General features: G+C 42.6%; 1 protein-coding gene across 2 annotated transcripts in view; it reads right to left on the reverse strand.

Moving 5' to 3' along the window:
* Positions 1-215: 215 nt before the first annotated feature.
* FGF16 (fibroblast growth factor 16) overlaps positions 216-19,200 on the reverse strand; it is a 100,468-nt gene continuing 81,483 nt past the window's right edge. For both annotated transcript variants that reach the window (XM_066581249.1, XM_066581248.1), the window contains exon 4: positions 216-1,856. In XM_066581249.1, the coding sequence (XP_066437346.1) occupies positions 1,611-1,856 (246 nt within the window). In that variant the 3' untranslated portion in view covers positions 216-1,610. The remainder of the gene's footprint in view (positions 1,857-19,200) is intronic.

A 19,200-nucleotide genomic window follows, 5' to 3' on the forward strand; every position in this document is an offset into this window, starting at 1 on the left:
AGCGTTCATCTCTATCATGGGAGGTGACTGGGGACCAGAGAAACGTACTGCTCAACATGGATGCCAGAACTTTCAGCGCAACAGAAGAGAACTGTTTGCTATGTGAAGAGAAGGCACAAGAAATATTTGCAGTACAACTGTTTCCATTTGATGTGCTTTAAGTACTCTTTAATTGCAAAATAATTCCCACCACCAACATGAAAAACATACCAGCCTACAATATAAAGACAATTTTATTGCCAATAAGCTCTTAAAGATTCAAAATTAATCTTATTTTTATACGTCAGTAGGATCTTGCTTTCTCCTCCTGATGAAAAATCTGGTCATAGGCATCTTTCATTAAAAATAAAATTATTTGAAATAAATAAATATATAAAATAAATATCATATACATTTCATAAATAGTTTTCATCCTTATGCACAGTATCTATGCTTGCTTCTATATAACGTTCCTTGAAAACAGGAGCACTGCGAGTTCAGGGGAAGGGCATTCCACCCATCTGTGTCTTCAGAAGAGAACTGACCAAATTAAGTAGCGCTCACTATCAGGTAGAGATCGTGGTAAAATCCTCCCATGTATTAGCTTTCCAATCCTCTGTCATGGGATGGCAATGGTCGCATTCGCATCCATCCTAGTTAGTATCAGAAGTTGACAGACACATCCAATGTTCCATTAAACAACATCTTTCTTTATGAAGTGGCCTTAAGTGCCTATATCACATACACATACATGTGAGAGATTAGCGGGACGATGAGAAGGAGTGCACTCAGAATGGACTTCATCCTGTTTGTGCCATCTGGATTTATTTTCATGTCTCAGGAATAATTTTATAAACTGACTTGAGCTGCTGAAAGAGTTAATACAATTTACTAACCTTTATGATATTCCATACGAGTCTCTTATGTCATTTGTAACATCAGTTCCCTGCAGCTTCTCTTTACATGCTAATGCTTGTGGACGATTACAGTGATAGTTCACAGTTGTTAAGAATTTTACATGTGGATTTCTAAAATTAGTTGATTTTTGGTTACATGATTCATAAAAAAATCACAAGGAACTTTATGTGTTTGCCGTAGGCCCACAGCACCAAATTATCTTGTTTCACGAGATTCCAAAAAGAATCCCCTTTTAGGATTTTTATTTTAAAAAGGAACAAATATATGATCCCGTTAGAAAGAAAATGCTCTCATACATTCAAGCACAGTACCATTACTCTCAGTTGAAAGCCTTCAATATGGAAAAGACCATTAAAACCATTATCCATAGCCTTTCTTTACTGAAAGCTTTAACTCAACCAATGTTAGGAATGTTTATTAATATTAGGTTCCAGAGACTGGTAACCAGTGGTATATGTTTGTTGGTAGAGAATGGTACAAGGTACCTATTGTCTTATCTATATTTACAAAAGTAAGTATCTCTTTTATTTAATAATGAAAAGTGGTCTATATTATGATGGCCGTCACCCCATCTCCCATAGCACAGGCCTTCTAAACAGGTTCTCTTACAACTGTTTAAAAGGATTGTGCTTTCAGGCCAAGTAGCATTTGAAACAGCGCTTGAGCCACCATAAGAGTCCCAGTTATGTACAATGGCAGCAGTAGGCAGAACATCACCTATAGTGAAAAAGGTCTCTGTACATGACTGGTATTTTAGAAGGCTCCACAGGTCTTGGGAGGAAATGTGTGAACTTCTGGTGTCGCCTAGTCCTATATCCATCTCTTGGAGATCCATCTTTATTTAGGGCCACATAGAACTGTTTCTCGGAGTCCATATGCTTATACAAAGTGGATGCATATGTGTTGTACCAGTTTTCTTCAAACTGCTCCCGAAAAACACACTCCCTGTTGAGCTTTTTCTGTCAAAGAAAAGAAAACACTGGTGAGCTACAAATGAAACACAGTAGTTATAGGAAAGTTACCAATGCACTTTAAGGCTGGTTTCACATGGAAGTATTTGAGAAAACATTTGTGTGCGAAACATGCAGAAAATAGATCCTACTGATTTCAATGGATTTGTTCACATGCATGTATTTAGTGTATGCAATTTGGTCACACAGAAAAAAATACACAGCATGCTCTATTTTCCTGCACATTTGCGCAGGGAAAGACATGTCTTTAATTCATTAAACTAATTGGCCATTTCACTGGCTAAGAGCATTGGTGCGAGTTTTTCTGTGCGTGCAAAAAGTACAGTGAAAAACGCTGTTGCGCACAAAAATATACAATGCCTAATGTGAATATAGCCTTTGAAGCATAATATGTGAAAACCCCAAAGGGTCCATTACAAGGGCAAGAAATAGGCTAAAATAAAATTAAAAAAAATAAGCACTGCTTCCCTGTTAAATGGACACCTGGTCCAGCACACTGGTCCACTTCACCACCACTCTGGTGTCTGAAGATGCTGCAGCGGTCATGTGCCATTAGTGGTAGTATCACCACGAGAGCCAGTGACTGGCTGCAGCAGTCAAGTGGACAAGGATATGTGACTGTTGCAGGAGCTTTCATGATCAGAGCAGTGGAGTTTGAGGCAGCTGCGCTGGGCCAGGAGGCCATTCAGTGGGTGAGTAGTGCTTTTTTCCCCCATCATTGCCCATAATTCCTATCTTGGAAAACACCTAAAAGGTGCCCGGAAACAAGGACATACCCCATTTGCTTTTGCCTTAAATGTAGAGGCTGTTGCTTATGGCAACCAGCAGCATCAATGGACTTTAGACTGTTGTAAAATAGTCAGTGTGTTACAATTGTGCAGGGCACAAGCATGGGTGCCCTTCACAGACATCACCAACACAAAAGACCAAGACACAATTGACCAATATTGACAAAATATAATCACCGAAAAACGGGAAAAAACTTGGCCGCCTGCACACGGGCGAATTTGCATTGCGGAATCTGGGCGTCAGCCTCCGGTTTCCGCAGAAAATACTGCCCATAGCATGCTATGGAAAAGTGATTCTACCTGCACACCAGTGGAAACCAATTGCAGTTTCCATTCGCAGAGGAAAAATCGCAGCATGCCCCATTTTTGCACAGTTTCCGCACAGACGGCTTCCATTGAAGTCAATGGAAGCTGTCCAATCCGCAGCCCTTCTGCAATTGACATTGTGGAAAGGTTGCGGATTCCGTGTCAACACTAGGCCATGACGCAGGAAAAGCGGGGTTTAGAAAAAAAATCTTTACTGCGCATGTCCAAGAGTACTGATGAAGAGAAAGAAAGACAGGTACGCGCGGACACAGCTGCTGACAGGGCCAGACTCTGCTGCCGGATTCCGCATGCAGAATCTGAACCGCCCATGTGCAAGCGGCCAAAAATGGCAGATAATGATAACCGAATTACATGCCACATTTTTTAGCCTGTGTCCTTCTTAAATGCAAGTCACATGCCATATGTGCCCAAAACCTATTATAGCTCTTACAGACCCTATTATGCAAAAAATAATGCCCAGCTGGAATTTGAGCTTTTTCTCTACAAAAAGTCTGTGTTTAACCCCATGTTACCCAGAGTAGTTTTGTAGTGTGATGTCTGCAGCACTTAGTTGCAATGTGTGTGCAGCAAATATATCAAAAGGAAAGTGGCATGGAAGTTCCTATTGAATCGGTCATGAATGTTTGTATAGCCGCAGTCTTAAGTTCTCTGGTTCCACTTTTACTAGAACCTCAAATGGGCTTTGTTGCTACAAATGTAAAATAACACATATAATTGGCATAGTCATTGAGTATTTTAAATACATCTTAATCTATGGGAAAGACAGATGTGATTAATGGTTTAGCGTGACTTCAGATGGAAGAAATGCAACATTCTGTATGTTTCTTTTTCTTTTTTTCAAGCTATTTGGGGCCACATAGCCTTGGGACCTTTTATGGATTTCCAACAGCTTAAACAGCCAGACTTCTCCCCTCTTGCTACAGTAGAACTGAAGAGACAAAGTTATTTATGGAAAGAACAATCTGCAGTCCTCCTGTCCTTGCTGCCTCCGCTCCACCAGTTAGTGTACCTTTCCTCTACAAGATACTGGCATGGTAGGGGTTAATTAACTATGATTTTTTTTGCCTACATTTTCCCAGCTGGACTTCTGAGAAAAGAAAAAAATTCCTTGACTTTTTCCTTTGGACCAAGAATGTTTTTCTTTTAGCGTTGCTAATTGTGTCTTTGATCATTTTAATAGGAAAATCTCCACCTGTACATAGATTTTTTGAAGATTGTTCCCTTATGCCTTGGCAAAGACAATATATGTTTTCAACATGAATTTTACAGCTCTGACATAAAAGAAGCTGGCTTGCAAGTGACACATTGCAGGGCCAGCTCAAATCTGCAGAGGAAAGAGAGCAGGCTATTGTAGAAACACATTTTTAATCATGAAATGACTACCATATGTATATAGGTTTGTGGAAAGCGAGAGTTCGCAGCACAAAAATCTACCTTTTCCTTTCAGCAAAACCCATCCAATGTGTAACAAAGACTGGAAATCTACAAATAGCTCAATACCGGCTTGAATAGGGTATTTTTCTTCATTTTGTTTTTTTTTGTATTAATCTGGCAAGAAAAGAGCTAGAAGGTGAAATATAATGACTTATTTGGCAGGAGACACTGAAAAAGGTACAGTAAATTAGGAAGAGAAGTCCTCTTCACCGTAGCACCTAAGCTGCTCAGGTTGTGAACTTGTACCGGCCCCATTAAATAACTCTTTTTGTGCCAAACATAATCCTTTCTGAACAGTAGTCTAGCAAAACACTGAGTTCAATGAAGGTAAAAGAGAAAATCCAAAGGCAGAGAAATGTGAAAAAAACTATTTGTGTTGCACTATAAAATTACAGAACAGAAGTTCAGGCTTGTAAGGCAGAAGCTTGCAGTCCGCCTGCTGCGGGTTATTTCATGTATCGGTTGTTTTCACCTCTTACTAGACATTGCGTGTCCACTGACAGCAGAATGATCAAGTCATGCATCACTACATTACACTATTGTAACACAGCCACCGTAGTATAGAGTCGGAAGGTTTTGGGTCCTCCTTTCTTGGGAAAGGTGGGGGTCACAGGGGTCAGAGCCGCACAAATTGGATGGTTATCCCCTTTCCTGTGGGTAGGGGATAACGTCATTTCATGGGACAGCCATTTAGTTAGGGCCCATTCACACAGAAGTATATTCAGGCCGCTGCTGTAAGTGTATTCCACGTACAACAATGGCTCCATAATAACCTATGAAGCTTTTTACATGGACTGGGTACTGCTGTCCGATACGTGCTGTCTCTTTCTATGTATATGGCAGGGTGGTGATAATGACACGGTACAGAGCTGCCATGTACTACAGATAATGGGGACCTTGGTGGTTTCATTTACATGATTTCTTATTAGAAAATAGAATCTCTCAGTCCATATGAAACTAAAGCCCCATTTACACACAAAGATGATCGCTCAAAAGTCATTCAAAAAAATAGCTTGAATAACAGTTTGAGTGATCATTTTGCATAAACTACTACCGGTAATGAGCACTTATGCCCATTAGTAGCTTAATTTCCCTTCACTGTATGCAGATAACAGCGGGTGGTCTGTTATCTGCATCCATTGTTCTCCCGCGGGACTGCAGCTGAACACAATGTTATCAGCACTCCTGTGGAGAGTCACAGTGGGCAGTCCCTGCTATCAGCTGGCCAGCCAAAGGATAGTTTCGTAAATGTACACCTTGGCCAGGAAGTACTTAGTGCGAACAGGCATACACTATAGACAGTCCCAGCTTTAAAATGTCTTTAATTCACCGATCATGATGACATTAATGTGATGGCTGCTGACATCAAGCTCTGTAATAGGTCAGCGCAGAAGAGGAGAATGTGCTATGAACACTACAATCACATTCTCCAACCATCGTAGTGTATTACTGGTGGTTAGACAGAGACAGTGAGGGAGCCCTGTGATGAAAAAGAGTAATTTTACAGCGTTCATATTACTTTAGTGTAGTCTAGTGCAATGTATAGTCAGTGTAGTGTCAGTGTATAAGTGAAAAAAAAAAAAAAAAGAGGTGTGTCCCTGTCTCATTGGTCACCACATCCCACTGATCACTTGTCCCTTGATCACCCACCCAGTGATCGCCTGTCCCATGGTTACACACCCAGTGATTGATTGCCCTGTGCTCAACGACCCAGTGATCGCCTGTCCCATGGTCCCGCACTCAGTAATCGCCTGTCCCATGGTCACGCACCCAGTAATCGCCTGTCCCATGGTCACGCACCCAGTGATTGATTGCCCTGTGCTCACTGACCCAGTGATCGCCTGCCCCATGCTTACCCACCTAATGATTACATGTCCTGTGCTAACCCAATGATCTCATGCACTGTGGTCACCTACCCAGTGATCGCCTGTGCCGTGGTCACCTACCCAGTGATTACCTGTTCCGTGCTCATCCACCCAGTGATCGCATGTCCAGTGGTCACTTACTCACTGATCACTTGTCCTGTGCTCACCTACCCACTGAGCACTTGTCCCGTGCTCAGCTACCCAGAGATCGCTTGCCCCGTGCTCACCCACCCACTGATCACCTGTTCTGTGCTCACTCACCCAATGATCACCTGTCCCATGCTCATCCACTAAGTGATCACAGGTTGCCTCAGTGACAATCATTCTTGTGCTTTTACAACAGGAACAAGCATTACTTAGTGAATGGAGACAGAGCGGGCCAGGGATCATTCCAGCCAGCTGTCTCCATTCACAGAAAACAGGCAGTGGTTCATGAATGAATGACTACTTATTTAAACGGGCTAATCCATCATTCAGTTTCATGCATGCAGAAACTGTACAACGAACGAGAAGTGAAAGAATTCCTGTTAATTGTTCAGTCAGTGCATGCATTTACACTGAACAACAATGGTAAAGATTCTCACTGAACGATTTATTAGCGCATGTGAAAGGGCCCTTACCGGGAACTCAGGGATACAATTTGACACAAAAGGGCTCAGACGGGTGGAGTTTAATTTTTTTTCTGATAATTTTATTGCCCTAATGATGATCCAAACCAATTTATATGCCCACAATTTTATCAGCAAAACCCCCAAATCTATTTCTGTTAAACCCCACAGGTGGCCCCTGAGGATGCAGCAGAAACAATCAAGTTTTCGGACATTGCATTAAGTATGAGGTTAGTAAAGAAGCCGGGCATTAGGGCCTACTGGAACACAGATATTTTATACCACACCCCAATGTACATCATGGCTTCAGCAGGGGTGAAGTTTGAAGCAGTCCTATGATTCCTTCATTATAATGACAAAATGCAGTGCCCATCCAACAATGACCACAATTATGATCGCTTATATAAAATCAAGCCATTATACAGCATTTCAGTGCCACTTTTTCACAAATGTACACCCCCGAGAAAAATATTTTTATTGATGAATCCCTGGTGCAGGTTAAAGGGAGGTCTCAATTCCATCAGTACCTGCCCAGTAAAAAGGCAAGGCATGCAATGAAAATGTACAAGCTATGCAAGAGTATAACAGGGTACACCCATAAGTTCAGGATATAGGAAAGGAAGGACATCAGACTTGAGCCCCCAGAATGCCCCCTTTCCTGGGAATTATTAAGTGAAAAAATGTATTTGAATTGGTGCACCTACAGCTGGAACAGGGTTACTAACCTCTACATGGATAATTACACCAGTGTTTCCTTATTCCAGAGCCCTACTCAAGAGGGATGTCCTTATATTGAGCACAATACACGGCCATAGCAGTACTCCCTGCCCAGTATGAGGTACCAGTACAGAGAGTGGCCATGCATATCATACAGGTGGCACTATGCCTATGTGCTAAATCGATGTGCAGGGTCATATTTCTTGAATTCTAAGAGGAGGTCATCAGGGCCTAATATTTGTGGATAAGGAAGGGAGGCCATATGTATAGTACCAAGTCAACACTGTCCAAGTGAAATTCCATCCACTGGTAAATAGGGAGGGACCCAAAAGAGTGCAGAGCCTGTTACAAACAAGGGATAAGGATGGACAAAATTCATCATTGTGAAACCTGCAACTCAAAACCTAGCCTGTTGAAAGATTGTTTCAAAATATACTACACGTCCCTGGAATTATAATATTAGGTTTTTTTATTGTACCTTTTTTTATGATTTACCCTTCCATGTGCCAAACAGCAGTTCAGGTTGACATATGGGACAGTTACGTTCTTGGGAGAAATTGGGTAACACATGGTGGGATAGAATCCTAGAATGGTAACGTTAGAAGGGACCTCCAGGCTCAATGCAGGAGTCACTAAATAATCCAAGCAGATGTCTGTCTAGCCTTTGTCTTCCAACAAAGAAGAACTCACCACCTCCCGTGGTAACCTGTTCCATTCATTAATCACCATCACTGTCAGAAAGTTTTTTCTAATATTCAATTTGCGTCTCCTCCCTTTCAGTTTCATCCCATTGCTTCTAGTCTTTTCTTGTGCAGATGAGAATAAGGCTGATCCCTCTGCATTGTGACAGCCCTTCAGATATTTGTAAACCGCTATTAAATTTCCCCTCAGCCTTCTCTTCTGCAAGCTAAACATTCCCAAATCCTTTAACCGTTCCTCATAGGACATGATTTGCAGACCACTCACCATCTTGGTAACTCTTCTCTAAACATGCTCCAGTTTGTCTATGTCTTTTTTAAAGTGTGGTGACCAGAACTGGACACAGTATTCCAGATGAGGTCTGACTAAGGAAGAGTAGTGGGGGATAATTACCTCACGTGATCTAGACTCTATTCTTCTCTTAATACATCCCAGAGTTGTGTTTGCCTTTTTGGCTGCTTCATCACATTGTTGACTCATGTTCAGTCTATGATCTATTAGTATATCCGAGTCTTTTTTCACATGTGCCGCTGCTTAGCCCAATTCCTCCCATTCTGTATGTGCTTTTTTCATTTTTTTTTTACCCAGATGTAGGACTTTGCATTTCTCCTTGTTAAATAGCATTCTGCTAGTCACTGCCCACTGTTCAAGCTTTTCTAGATCTTCTTGAATACTCTCCCTCTCTTCCATAGTGTTAGTTGTCCCTCCTAGCTTTGTGTCATTGGCAAATTTGATCAGTTTCTCATCAATTCCTTCCTCCAGATCATTTCTAAAAATGTTGAACAACACTGGGTCTAGGACAGAGAATTGTGGTACCCCACTTGATACATTCTTCCACTTGGATGTGTTGCCATTTATGACCACTCTTTGAGTACGATCAGTCAGCCAGTTGTGAATCCACCTAACAGTTGCCTTGTCAATACCATATTTGGTCATTTTTTTCAATAAGTATGGTATGAGATACTTTGTCAAATGCTTTACTAAAGTTAAGATATACTATATCCACCGCATTTCCCTGATCAACCCAGTCAGTGATACTGTCATAGAAGGAAATTAGATTAGTCTGGCATGACTTGTTTGTTACAAACCCATGCTGACTCTGGTTAATTTCTCTATTTTTATCCAAGTACTTTCATACATGCTGTTTAATAATGTGTTCAAAGATCTTTCCCAGTATAGAAGTCAGACTCAAAGGCCTGTAGTTTCCTGGATCCACCTTCTTCCCTTTTTTTGAAGACAGGGACAACATTTGCCCTTTTCTAATCTTCTTGGACTTCTCCTGTTCTCTGGGAATTTTCAAAAATGATGGTAAGTGGTTCAGCAATTACCTCTACTGCTTCCTTTAGTATCATAGAATGTAATTCATCTGGACCTTAAGACTTGAATTCATTTAAGTTAGCTATGTGTTCCCTCACAATCTCTCTGCTTATAGATAGCCTGCATTTTTTTATTCCCCCAATAGCACAGGGAAGATCAGTTGATGTTACATCTACTTTTTGAGAGAAAACAGACAGAAAATATGAATTTAAAAGTTCGGCCTTCTCAACATGATTAACCAATTCCCCATTTTTATCCTATAAGCATCCAATAGCATCTTTGACTTTTCTTTTGCCCAGACACAAGACTTTGCATTTCTCCCCGTTAAATATCATTCTGTTAGTCACCACCAACAGTTAAAAAAATCATTCTAATATAATTTTAAATAGTTACTGTTTTGTGAGGTGTGACTGCCTTATAAGCAGAAAAAAAATCAGTTAAAAATTGCCGCATTTTTCTAAATTTTCAGTAAATTAATTTTTTAAATATTAATAAAGTCATAATTTATCAATGAAAATATCCAATAACAAAGTTATGATAAAACAGTCCTAGAATTGTGTCGATAAGTGAAAGCTTTGAAAAATTTTTACCACATGAAGTGTCAGATGTTAGATTTGAAAAAGGCGGCTTGTTCCTGAAGACCAAAATAGGCCATGTCCTTAACCCCTTCCTGCCACAGGGCATAACTGAACATCTTGGCAGAGGGGTACTTAGCGCAACAGGGCATATAGTTACGCCTTGGGGATAGCATGAGATCATATGAGATCCTGCTCTATTCGGTAGTGGGAGCCGGCTGTCACCAATAACTAGCCTTCCGCCTGCAACAGCGGGGGTGCATCGGAGCAGCAACCCCCACTGTTAACCCCTTCCCTGCTACAATCTATGTAGATCGCGGCATGTAAAGGGTTCACAGAGGGAGCATGCTCCCTCTGTGATGTCATCGGACTCTCATGATATAATCGTGGAGAGCCCGATGGGTTGCCATGGAAACCTGATGCTAGCTACAGGCATTGTCAGTGCCTATGATTGCTATAACAAGTGATAAGGCATTGTAGGACAGAAGTCTTGCAATGCCTTATCATTGCGATTGGTTTGATTGTATAGGTCTCCTACAGGGATATAAAAAGGGATGTAAAAAAAATGTAAAAAGAGAACAATATTAAAAAAGTAAAAAAAAAAGAAAAGCCTTTTTGGTGCTTTTCCCCATAGTAGCATAACAAATGTAAAAAAATTAAAATCCCACATATTTGATATTGTCGTGTCTTAAGGATGCATACAATAAATTGAGCATGTTTTTTATCGTGCACTAAAAAACTGAGGCAAAATACTTATCTTTTTTTATTTTGCCTCCCAAAAAACGCATTAAAAGTAATCAAAAAAAGTCACATGCACCCCAAAATAGTAACACTAAAACCTATAGCTTGTCTCAAAAAATACAAGCCCTTACACAGATATGTCCATGGACAAATAAAAAAGTTATAGGACTTTGAATGCAGCAAAATAGAAATGTATTTTTCTTCCAAAAATGGGTTTTTATTGCAGAAAAGTAGAAAAACGTAAAAAAATATATAAGAATTTTGGTATTGGTAATTGTACCGACCCACAGAAAAAAATGTATCTTTTATGTATCATTTATGCTGCATGATTAAGGGTTTATTTACATGGACATATATCGGTTGGGTTTTCACGCCCGGCTGATATACGCTGCTCCTCTCTGCAACGGGAGGAGATGGATGGGGTGGGAGCTAGTGTGCTGAACTTCTGCCCCCTGCTACTGTTTGCAATGGGAGGGGAGGGGGCAAGAGCTAAGCTCGACCCCCTCCCGACTCTCCCATTGCATACAGTGGTGAAGGGCGGAGAGGAGACGGGAGCTCAGCACACTAGCTCCTGCCCCATCCTGCCCTTTTCCCTTGCAGAAAGGACCAGCGTATATTGGCCGGGCATAGAAACCCGGCCGATATACGTCCATGTGAATAAGCCCTAACACTATAAAAATAAAACACAAAAAGCAATGGCAGAATTGATGTGTTTTCTATCCCTGACATCATAAAAAAATTAATAAAAGTTTTACAATACAGTGTTATGTACCCAAAAATGGCACCAATAAAAACTACAGTTCGCGATGTAAAAAACAAGCCCTTGACGGAAAAATAAAAAAGGCTTATGGCTTTTGAAAAATGGAGATGAAAATCTGTCAAAAATCGTTGCATCCTTAAACCCAAAATAGGCTGTGTCCTTAAGGGGTTAACTGTGCATGTTTGTCATCGTAATCTTGTGGGTGCTGTTACTGTAGTCGTTACATTAGCAGCAGAAGTGGATCTGTATTAGTGACCACAGCATCTAAGGTATTTGACAAATGGAATGGACTATGTCAGCCAATCACTGGCTATGATGCAATCACAGGGTGACAATGGATTATCATGGCAGCCGGGGAACTAAACAAGGTCCCCAGGCCTGCCCTCAATATCTAACTGTTGGACCATGCAAGAATAAGAGTATCACTAACAAGTAATAATACTTTGGAATACTAGATAGCTAAGTTATATATTTTTAAATGGTTCACCCTCAAATAAAAGACTTCCTTGGTTCTGCCGTCAATCATAATGACAGGAAGAAAAAGTTATTCACGCTGCAAAGCACATTGGTTGCAAAAAAAAGTGGTGGATTTGCTAGATTATTTTTCCATTCAAGGTCCCCAAAACTGTATGAAAATTAGTCAAATTACATGTGCTCTAAAACTGTACACAAAAATCCTAGAAAAAATCCTACAAATCATCCTGCTAAAAACATGCTTCCTTATGGCTAGGTCAACAGAAAAATGAAAAAGTTACGGCTTTTGAAGTTACACAAATGTCTTTTTCCAATGAAATGTTTGTATTGTGCACAAGTACTGGAAGTAAACGTGTATATACATATGTGGGACTGCAGTAAATTTTTGCTATATGGTAAACAACTGAAAAAACTTACAAAACAATGGCTAAATCTATATCTATACACTTAATCTACTGACATAAACCAGGCTCACACCGCTACAATTCTCTGCATGTGAGAGACACACATGTGAGCTCCAGCAAGTACGCAATGACATGTGTACTTGTTGCGCAATGCCAATTGCCATGAACCATCTTGGCGTGTAATTCATGCCAAAACGGTACATGCTGCAATTATTTATGCACACATATTACACACCATCTGTCAGCGCCAACATGGCAGAGTATGGGAGACTGGTACAGCGTATTACACGTGCAAAACCTACGCACATAATCCACTGTGACCACACGCTTGTGCATGCCTATCCATGCCGTGATTACTATTATGTTACCAGTTAATCATGGCAGGGGGGTGAAAATGTTTAGTCTTTGTACATTTGAGAATGTTATAAAAAATACTACCACCAGGTGTAGTATTTCTATATACTCTGCAGATGTTACATAAGCCAGAAACATTTAGCTTGCAGGCAGAAGGACCTCGTAATTCCTATTAATCAATGCTAATATGAATAAACATGTCATTTCTATTTGGAACAACTTATGCAACATGTTTGCTGAATATGTATAGAAAAATGTAAATAGAAAACACCTACTTTTATCCCTTGCTCTTGTTTCATTAAGGGGTTAGTTGGTCCGAATGACTCTGCAGGGGTTAAATATTCCAGTAAAAATTTAACCATCTGCACACCACCCATTCAGTTTCCCAATGCCTATTCAACATTCTTAGGCCCTTGGGCTCATAAGAGGTGTGGCTTCATTTTGTAACCTAATTACTGATGTTTATCGGCTTCAGCGATCAAGATTTATTCACATTAAAAATGTGATTATCAGAAGAGAACACAACTGGGCGAGGCTATACTGAATTCTAGCAGGAGGGATGTGAGGATACTGTGCCTGAGCTCTATTGTCTTCTATCTGGCCGTTTTAATATTTAGGATTTTACTGGGGATCACTGCAAAACTGTTAAAATGTATCAAGATATATCGGACGTCTCTGGCTTACGGTACGATGAGTAACACGTAAGCAACATGTTTATTTAGATTGCAACATCTACCTGCCGCTGCTTATTAAGGCCTTAGTCAGACGGGCGTTTCTAGCCGCAATTTGCGCATGCGCTTGTGTCTGGCGATTTTATAAAACCATTGCTTTGCAATGGTATCGGACACATGAGCGCTTTTTATGCGCTCGTCCGATAAATTATAGAACAAAAAAAATCGCAGATCGCACCTATCTGCGATCTGCGATTCCTGTTCTCTTCTCTATATGCGCTCAATGGGGCCGGCGGCAGCAGCGCCGACCCCATTGAGAACATATAGAATACAAATCATTCTTCTCTGCCACAGCTGTAACAGCTGTGACAGAGAAGAACGATGTTTGCCCATTGAATTCAATGGAGCCGGCAATACAGCCGCTCCATTGAAAGCAATGGGCTGCCGGCGTGCGTGAGGTTAATTGTCGGGAAGGGCTTAAATATATAAGCCCTTCCCTGCAATTCATCCTAAAATGTGTTAAAATAAAAAAAAATTGTATACTCACCTTTCCGCTGCAGCCGGAGTCCAGCCGCGGCCGCTGTCAGTTCTCCTGAACTGCTTCTCGGCACTATCAGCCGGCGGGGCTTTAAAATCCCCGCCTGCTGAATGATCTGCCTCTGATTGGTCACAGCCCTGACCAATCAGAGGCAAGTTTCACTCACACACCCATTCATGAATTCATGAATGGGTGAGTGACTGCTGCCTCTCAGCGCTGAGCCAATCAGGGGCAGGTCTGACTCACATCCATTCATGAATTCATGAATGGGTGTGAGTGAGGCATGCCTCTGATTGGCTCAGCGCTGAGCCAATCAGGGGGCAGGTCTGACTCACACCCCCTTCACACCCTCTGCAGGATGGCCGTGCGGAGCTCCGGCTGCCAGGAGAAGGTGAGTACATATATATTTATTATTTTTACACATTTTAGGATGAATTGCAGGGAAGGGCTTATATATTTAAGCCCTTACCGACAATTCATCCCGGGCTCGCCCGCAGCGCATTGCTTTCAATGGAGGCGGCTGTATTGCCGTCTCCATTGAATGCAATGCGCTGGACAGCTCCGGCCCGTTTCTAATGAAACGCGGCTAGGAGCAGATTTTCGGGCGATTTGCGTGCGACTTGCGCGCACCGGTCACGCGATTTGCGGATGCGCATCCGTAATGCGACCCGCAAATCGCGCAAAAAAACGCCCGTCTGACTAAGGCCTTAGCAGCTTCTACACAGGTGTTTTCCCAGTGTTTAAAAAAACGCTGTACTGAGTCTTCATTGATTTCAATGGGGCTTCTTATATGAGCATTTCAGAGCGGTGTTTTTGAACGCTGTCTGTTCTATTTTAGTCCGATTCAGTGCTTTTTAATGGACCTCATCACCCACTGCAATGATGGGGTGACTTTAAATAGCTGTGTACAGTGTTTAAAAATGGCGTTTACAAACGCCGTGTTTAATAATGTGGCATATCTCCCAACACCTGTGTGAGAGTGGCCTACCAAGATCAGAAATGTTTCTACATTCTGAGTTAGGGATATTACTTACAAATTCTATTGGTCGTTGGACTTGGTGGAGCTCCAGTATGTCCGTATCCATCACCATCTACTTATTGCAATGCCAAGATACAAAGATTCAACTTTTCCCTTGGATGTTGATGTGGCGAGTGTTCTATAATCCTGGAGTGAGAATCCAACCACCTTCAATAACATCTGAGACTTTGGTGATCGCCCTGCCGCTAATATTTACAGGAATTACACAACTAAGAGTCTTGTACCGATGATTCTCTCTGTAGAAACAGGCACTTTTTGGTAATTCCTGTTTTAGATGTTGTATGAATCTTTGATGAATAACATCCTCTTTTTACAGGATGGCAAATGTAATCTAATGTTTATGTTATTCATTCTTAGGCCAGTCTCAAACGATCGGGTTTGAATTGCAGAATCCGTGATCATCACCCGCACGAATGATCCGCGGTATTCTGCAATCATCAAAAATTAGAAAATTTCCATGTCCATTCACATGAGCTGATAGTGATTGCGATTTCTGCTTGCAGAAATTAAATCACAACATGTTCTACTTTAGTGTGGATTCCGCACGGACGGCTTCCATTGAAGTTAATGGTAGCCGTGCGACCCCTGGCCCATCTGCAATTGACATTATCGATATGCCGAGAGTACCTGTGTCATGGTCTAGTGACAATGCGGGAAAAATAAAGATTTTTATTTAAAATTCTGTACTGCCCATGTCCGACGGCGGTTTACCGCGACCATCCGCAGTTTAGGACTTGAAAGGTACGTGCGGACGCCGTCCGGGGACAGATTCCGCTGCAGGCTTCCGTCCATGTCAGACCAGCCTTATAGAGTAGATTAAACAACATCTGAGGCACGTTCACACCCACTTCTGAATTCCAGTATAATTTCTATTATTCGGCTCCATCATAGGAGCCAAACAGTGAAAATACAGGAAGTGCTGGACCTGAACTGCTCCAGACAGACTAAGGGCTCAGTCACACGGGCGCATCAGCATCCGTACACCGGCGCCGATGCGCCCGTGTGACTGCAGGAAGGAGACGGACGTACCTGAAGACGTCCGTCTCTCTGCAGCGCCGGAGGGAAGAACACATGACCGTCAATGAAGCGGGTCACATGTTCTTTTCTCCGGCGCTGCAGAGAGACGTCCGTCTTCAGGTACGTCCGTCTGCTGGTGTTAGTCACACGGGCGCATCAGCGCCGGTGTACGGATGCCGATGCGCCCGTGTGACTGAGCCCTTAACTTGATGTGAAGGGAGCCCTAGAACTTCATGATGACATGTTCTGTGTAGATAAGCAGTGGGCCTTCAAAACATTTACTCCTGCTGGACCAAGAACCCAGTCTGTCACTGGTCACCATGCCAGGCTGCCATAATGTTTTTATTATGTCTCACCTGAATGAAGATTTATACTGTATTCACGGTCCACTAGACATATAGAAAGCCTGTAGTACATAATACTTCACTGACTCACTGACTGACTCACTGACTAACTCACTGACTCACCACTAATTCTCCAACTTTCCGATGTCGTAGAAACATGAAATTTGGCACAAGCATAGATTATGTCCAAATAGGAAAAGCAAAGAGGTCCTAACTCGATTATTCAATTCTAGCGCAAAAGAATTAGCATCAAAATTTTATGTACGGAATCTAATTGTCTCACTTCCCGGTGTCATAGAAACATGAAATTTGGCACAAGCATTGATTATGTCATACATAAGAAAAGCTAATGGGTCTCAACTCGATTATTCAATTCCAGCGCAAAAGAATTAGCGTCCAAATTTTACATGCGTAATCTAATGCTCTCACTTCCCGATGTCGTAGAAACATGAAATTTGGCAGGAGCATTGATTATGTCATACATAGGAAAATTTAATGGGTCTCCACTCGATTACTCAATTCTAAGCGCAAAAGAATTAGCAGCATCCAAATTTTACGTACGGAATCTAATTCTCTCACTTTCCGATGTCATAGAAAATTGAAATTTGGCATGAGCATTGATTATGTCACAAATAGGAAAAGCTAATGGGTCCCAACTCGATTATTCAATTATAGAGCAAAAGAATTAGCGTCCAAATTTTACGTACATAATCTAATTCTCTCACTTGAAATTTGGCACGAGCATTGATTATTATTAGAGATGAGCGAACACCAAAATGTTCGGGTGTTCGTTATTCGGAACGAACTTCCCGCGATGTTCGAGGGTTCTTTTCGAACAACGAACCCCATTGAAGTCAATGGGCGACCAGAGCATTTTAGTATTTCGCCGATGCTCGCTAAGGTTTTCATGTGTGAAAATCTGGGCAATTCAAGAAAGTGATGGGAATGACACAGAAACGGATAGGGCAGGCGAGGGGCTACATGTTGGGCTGCATCTCAAGTTCACAGGTCCCACTATTAAGCCACAATACCGGCAAGAGTGGGCCCCCCCCCCTCCCAACAACTTTTACTTCTGAAAAGCCCTCATTAGCATGGCATACCTTTGCTAAGCACCACACTAGCTACAACAAAGCACAATCACTGCCTGGATGACACTCCGCTGCCACTTCTCCTGGGTTACATGCTGACCAACCGCCCCCCCCTCCCCCCCACAGCGCACACCAAAGTGTCCCTGCGCAGCCTTCAGCTGCCCTCATGCCACGCCACACTCATGTCTATTTAGAAGTGCGTCTGCCATGAGGAGGAACCGCAGGCACACACTGCAGAGGGTTGGCATGGCTAGGCAGCGGCCCTCTTTAAAAGGGGCGGGACGATAGCCCACAATGCTGTACAGAAGCAATGAGAAATAGAATCCTGTGCCACCGCCATCAGGAGCTGCACACGTAGGCATAGCAATGGGGAACCTATGTGCCACACACTATTCATTCTGTCAAGGTGTCTGCATGCCCCAGTTAGACCGGGCTTTTTAATTCATAGACACAGGCAGGTACAACTCCCTATTGTGAAGTCCCTGTCGACCCACAGCATGGGTGGGTGCCAGGAAGCCACCGGCGGTACATAGAAATATCCCATTGCATTGCCCAACACAGCTGAGGTAGTAATGTCGTGCGTAATACAGGTGGGCTTCGGCCCACACTGCATGCCCCAGTCTGACCGGGGTTCTTTACAAGTGGACACATGTAGGTTACACTCCGTGTGCACCTACAGCATGGGTAGCTCCCTGGAACCCACCGGCGGTACATAAAAATATCCCATTGCATTGCCCAACACAGCTGAGGTAGTAATGTCGTGCTTAATACAGGTGGGCTTCGGCCCACACTGCATGCCCCAGTCAGACTGGGGTTCTTTAGAAGTGGACACATGTAGGTTAAACTCCCTGTGGACCCACTGCCTGGGTGGGTGCCAGGAAGCCACCGGCGGTACATAGAAATATCCCATTGCATTGCCCAACACAGCTGAGGTAGTAATGTCGTGCGTAATACAGGTGGGCTTCGGCCCACACTGCATGCCCCAGTCAGACTGGGGTTCTTTAGAAGTGTACAGATGTATTAAAAACTCCGTGTGCACCTACAGCATGGGTGGCTCCCTGGAACCCACCGGCGGTACATAAAAATATCCCATTGCATTGCCCAACACAGCTGAGGTAGTAATGTCGTGCTTAATGCAGGTGGGCTTCGGCCCACACTGCATGCCCCAGTCAGACTGGGGTTCTTTAGAAGTGGACACATGTAGGTTAAACTCCCTGTGGACCCACTGCCTGGGTGGGTGCCAGGAAGCCACCGGCGGTACATAGAAATATCCCATTGCATTGCCCAACACAGCTGAGGTAGTAATGTCGTGCGTAATACAGGTGGGCTTCGGCCCACACTGCATGCCCCAGTCTGACCGGGGTTCTTTACAAGTGGACACATGTAGGTTACACTCCGTGTGCACCTACAGCATGGGTGGCTCCCTGGAACCCACCGGTACACAAAAATATCCCATTGCATTGCCCAACACAGCTGAGGTAACGTCAGCTGTAATGCAGGTGGGCTAAAAATTAATTTGATTACACTGTAGGCGAGGGCCCACAAAAATTGCTGTATCAACAGTACTAATGT

Source organism: Eleutherodactylus coqui, chromosome 10, assembly GCF_035609145.1.
Source record: "Eleutherodactylus coqui strain aEleCoq1 chromosome 10, aEleCoq1.hap1, whole genome shotgun sequence".
NCBI classification, from domain to species: Eukaryota; Metazoa; Chordata; class Amphibia; order Anura; family Eleutherodactylidae; genus Eleutherodactylus; species Eleutherodactylus coqui.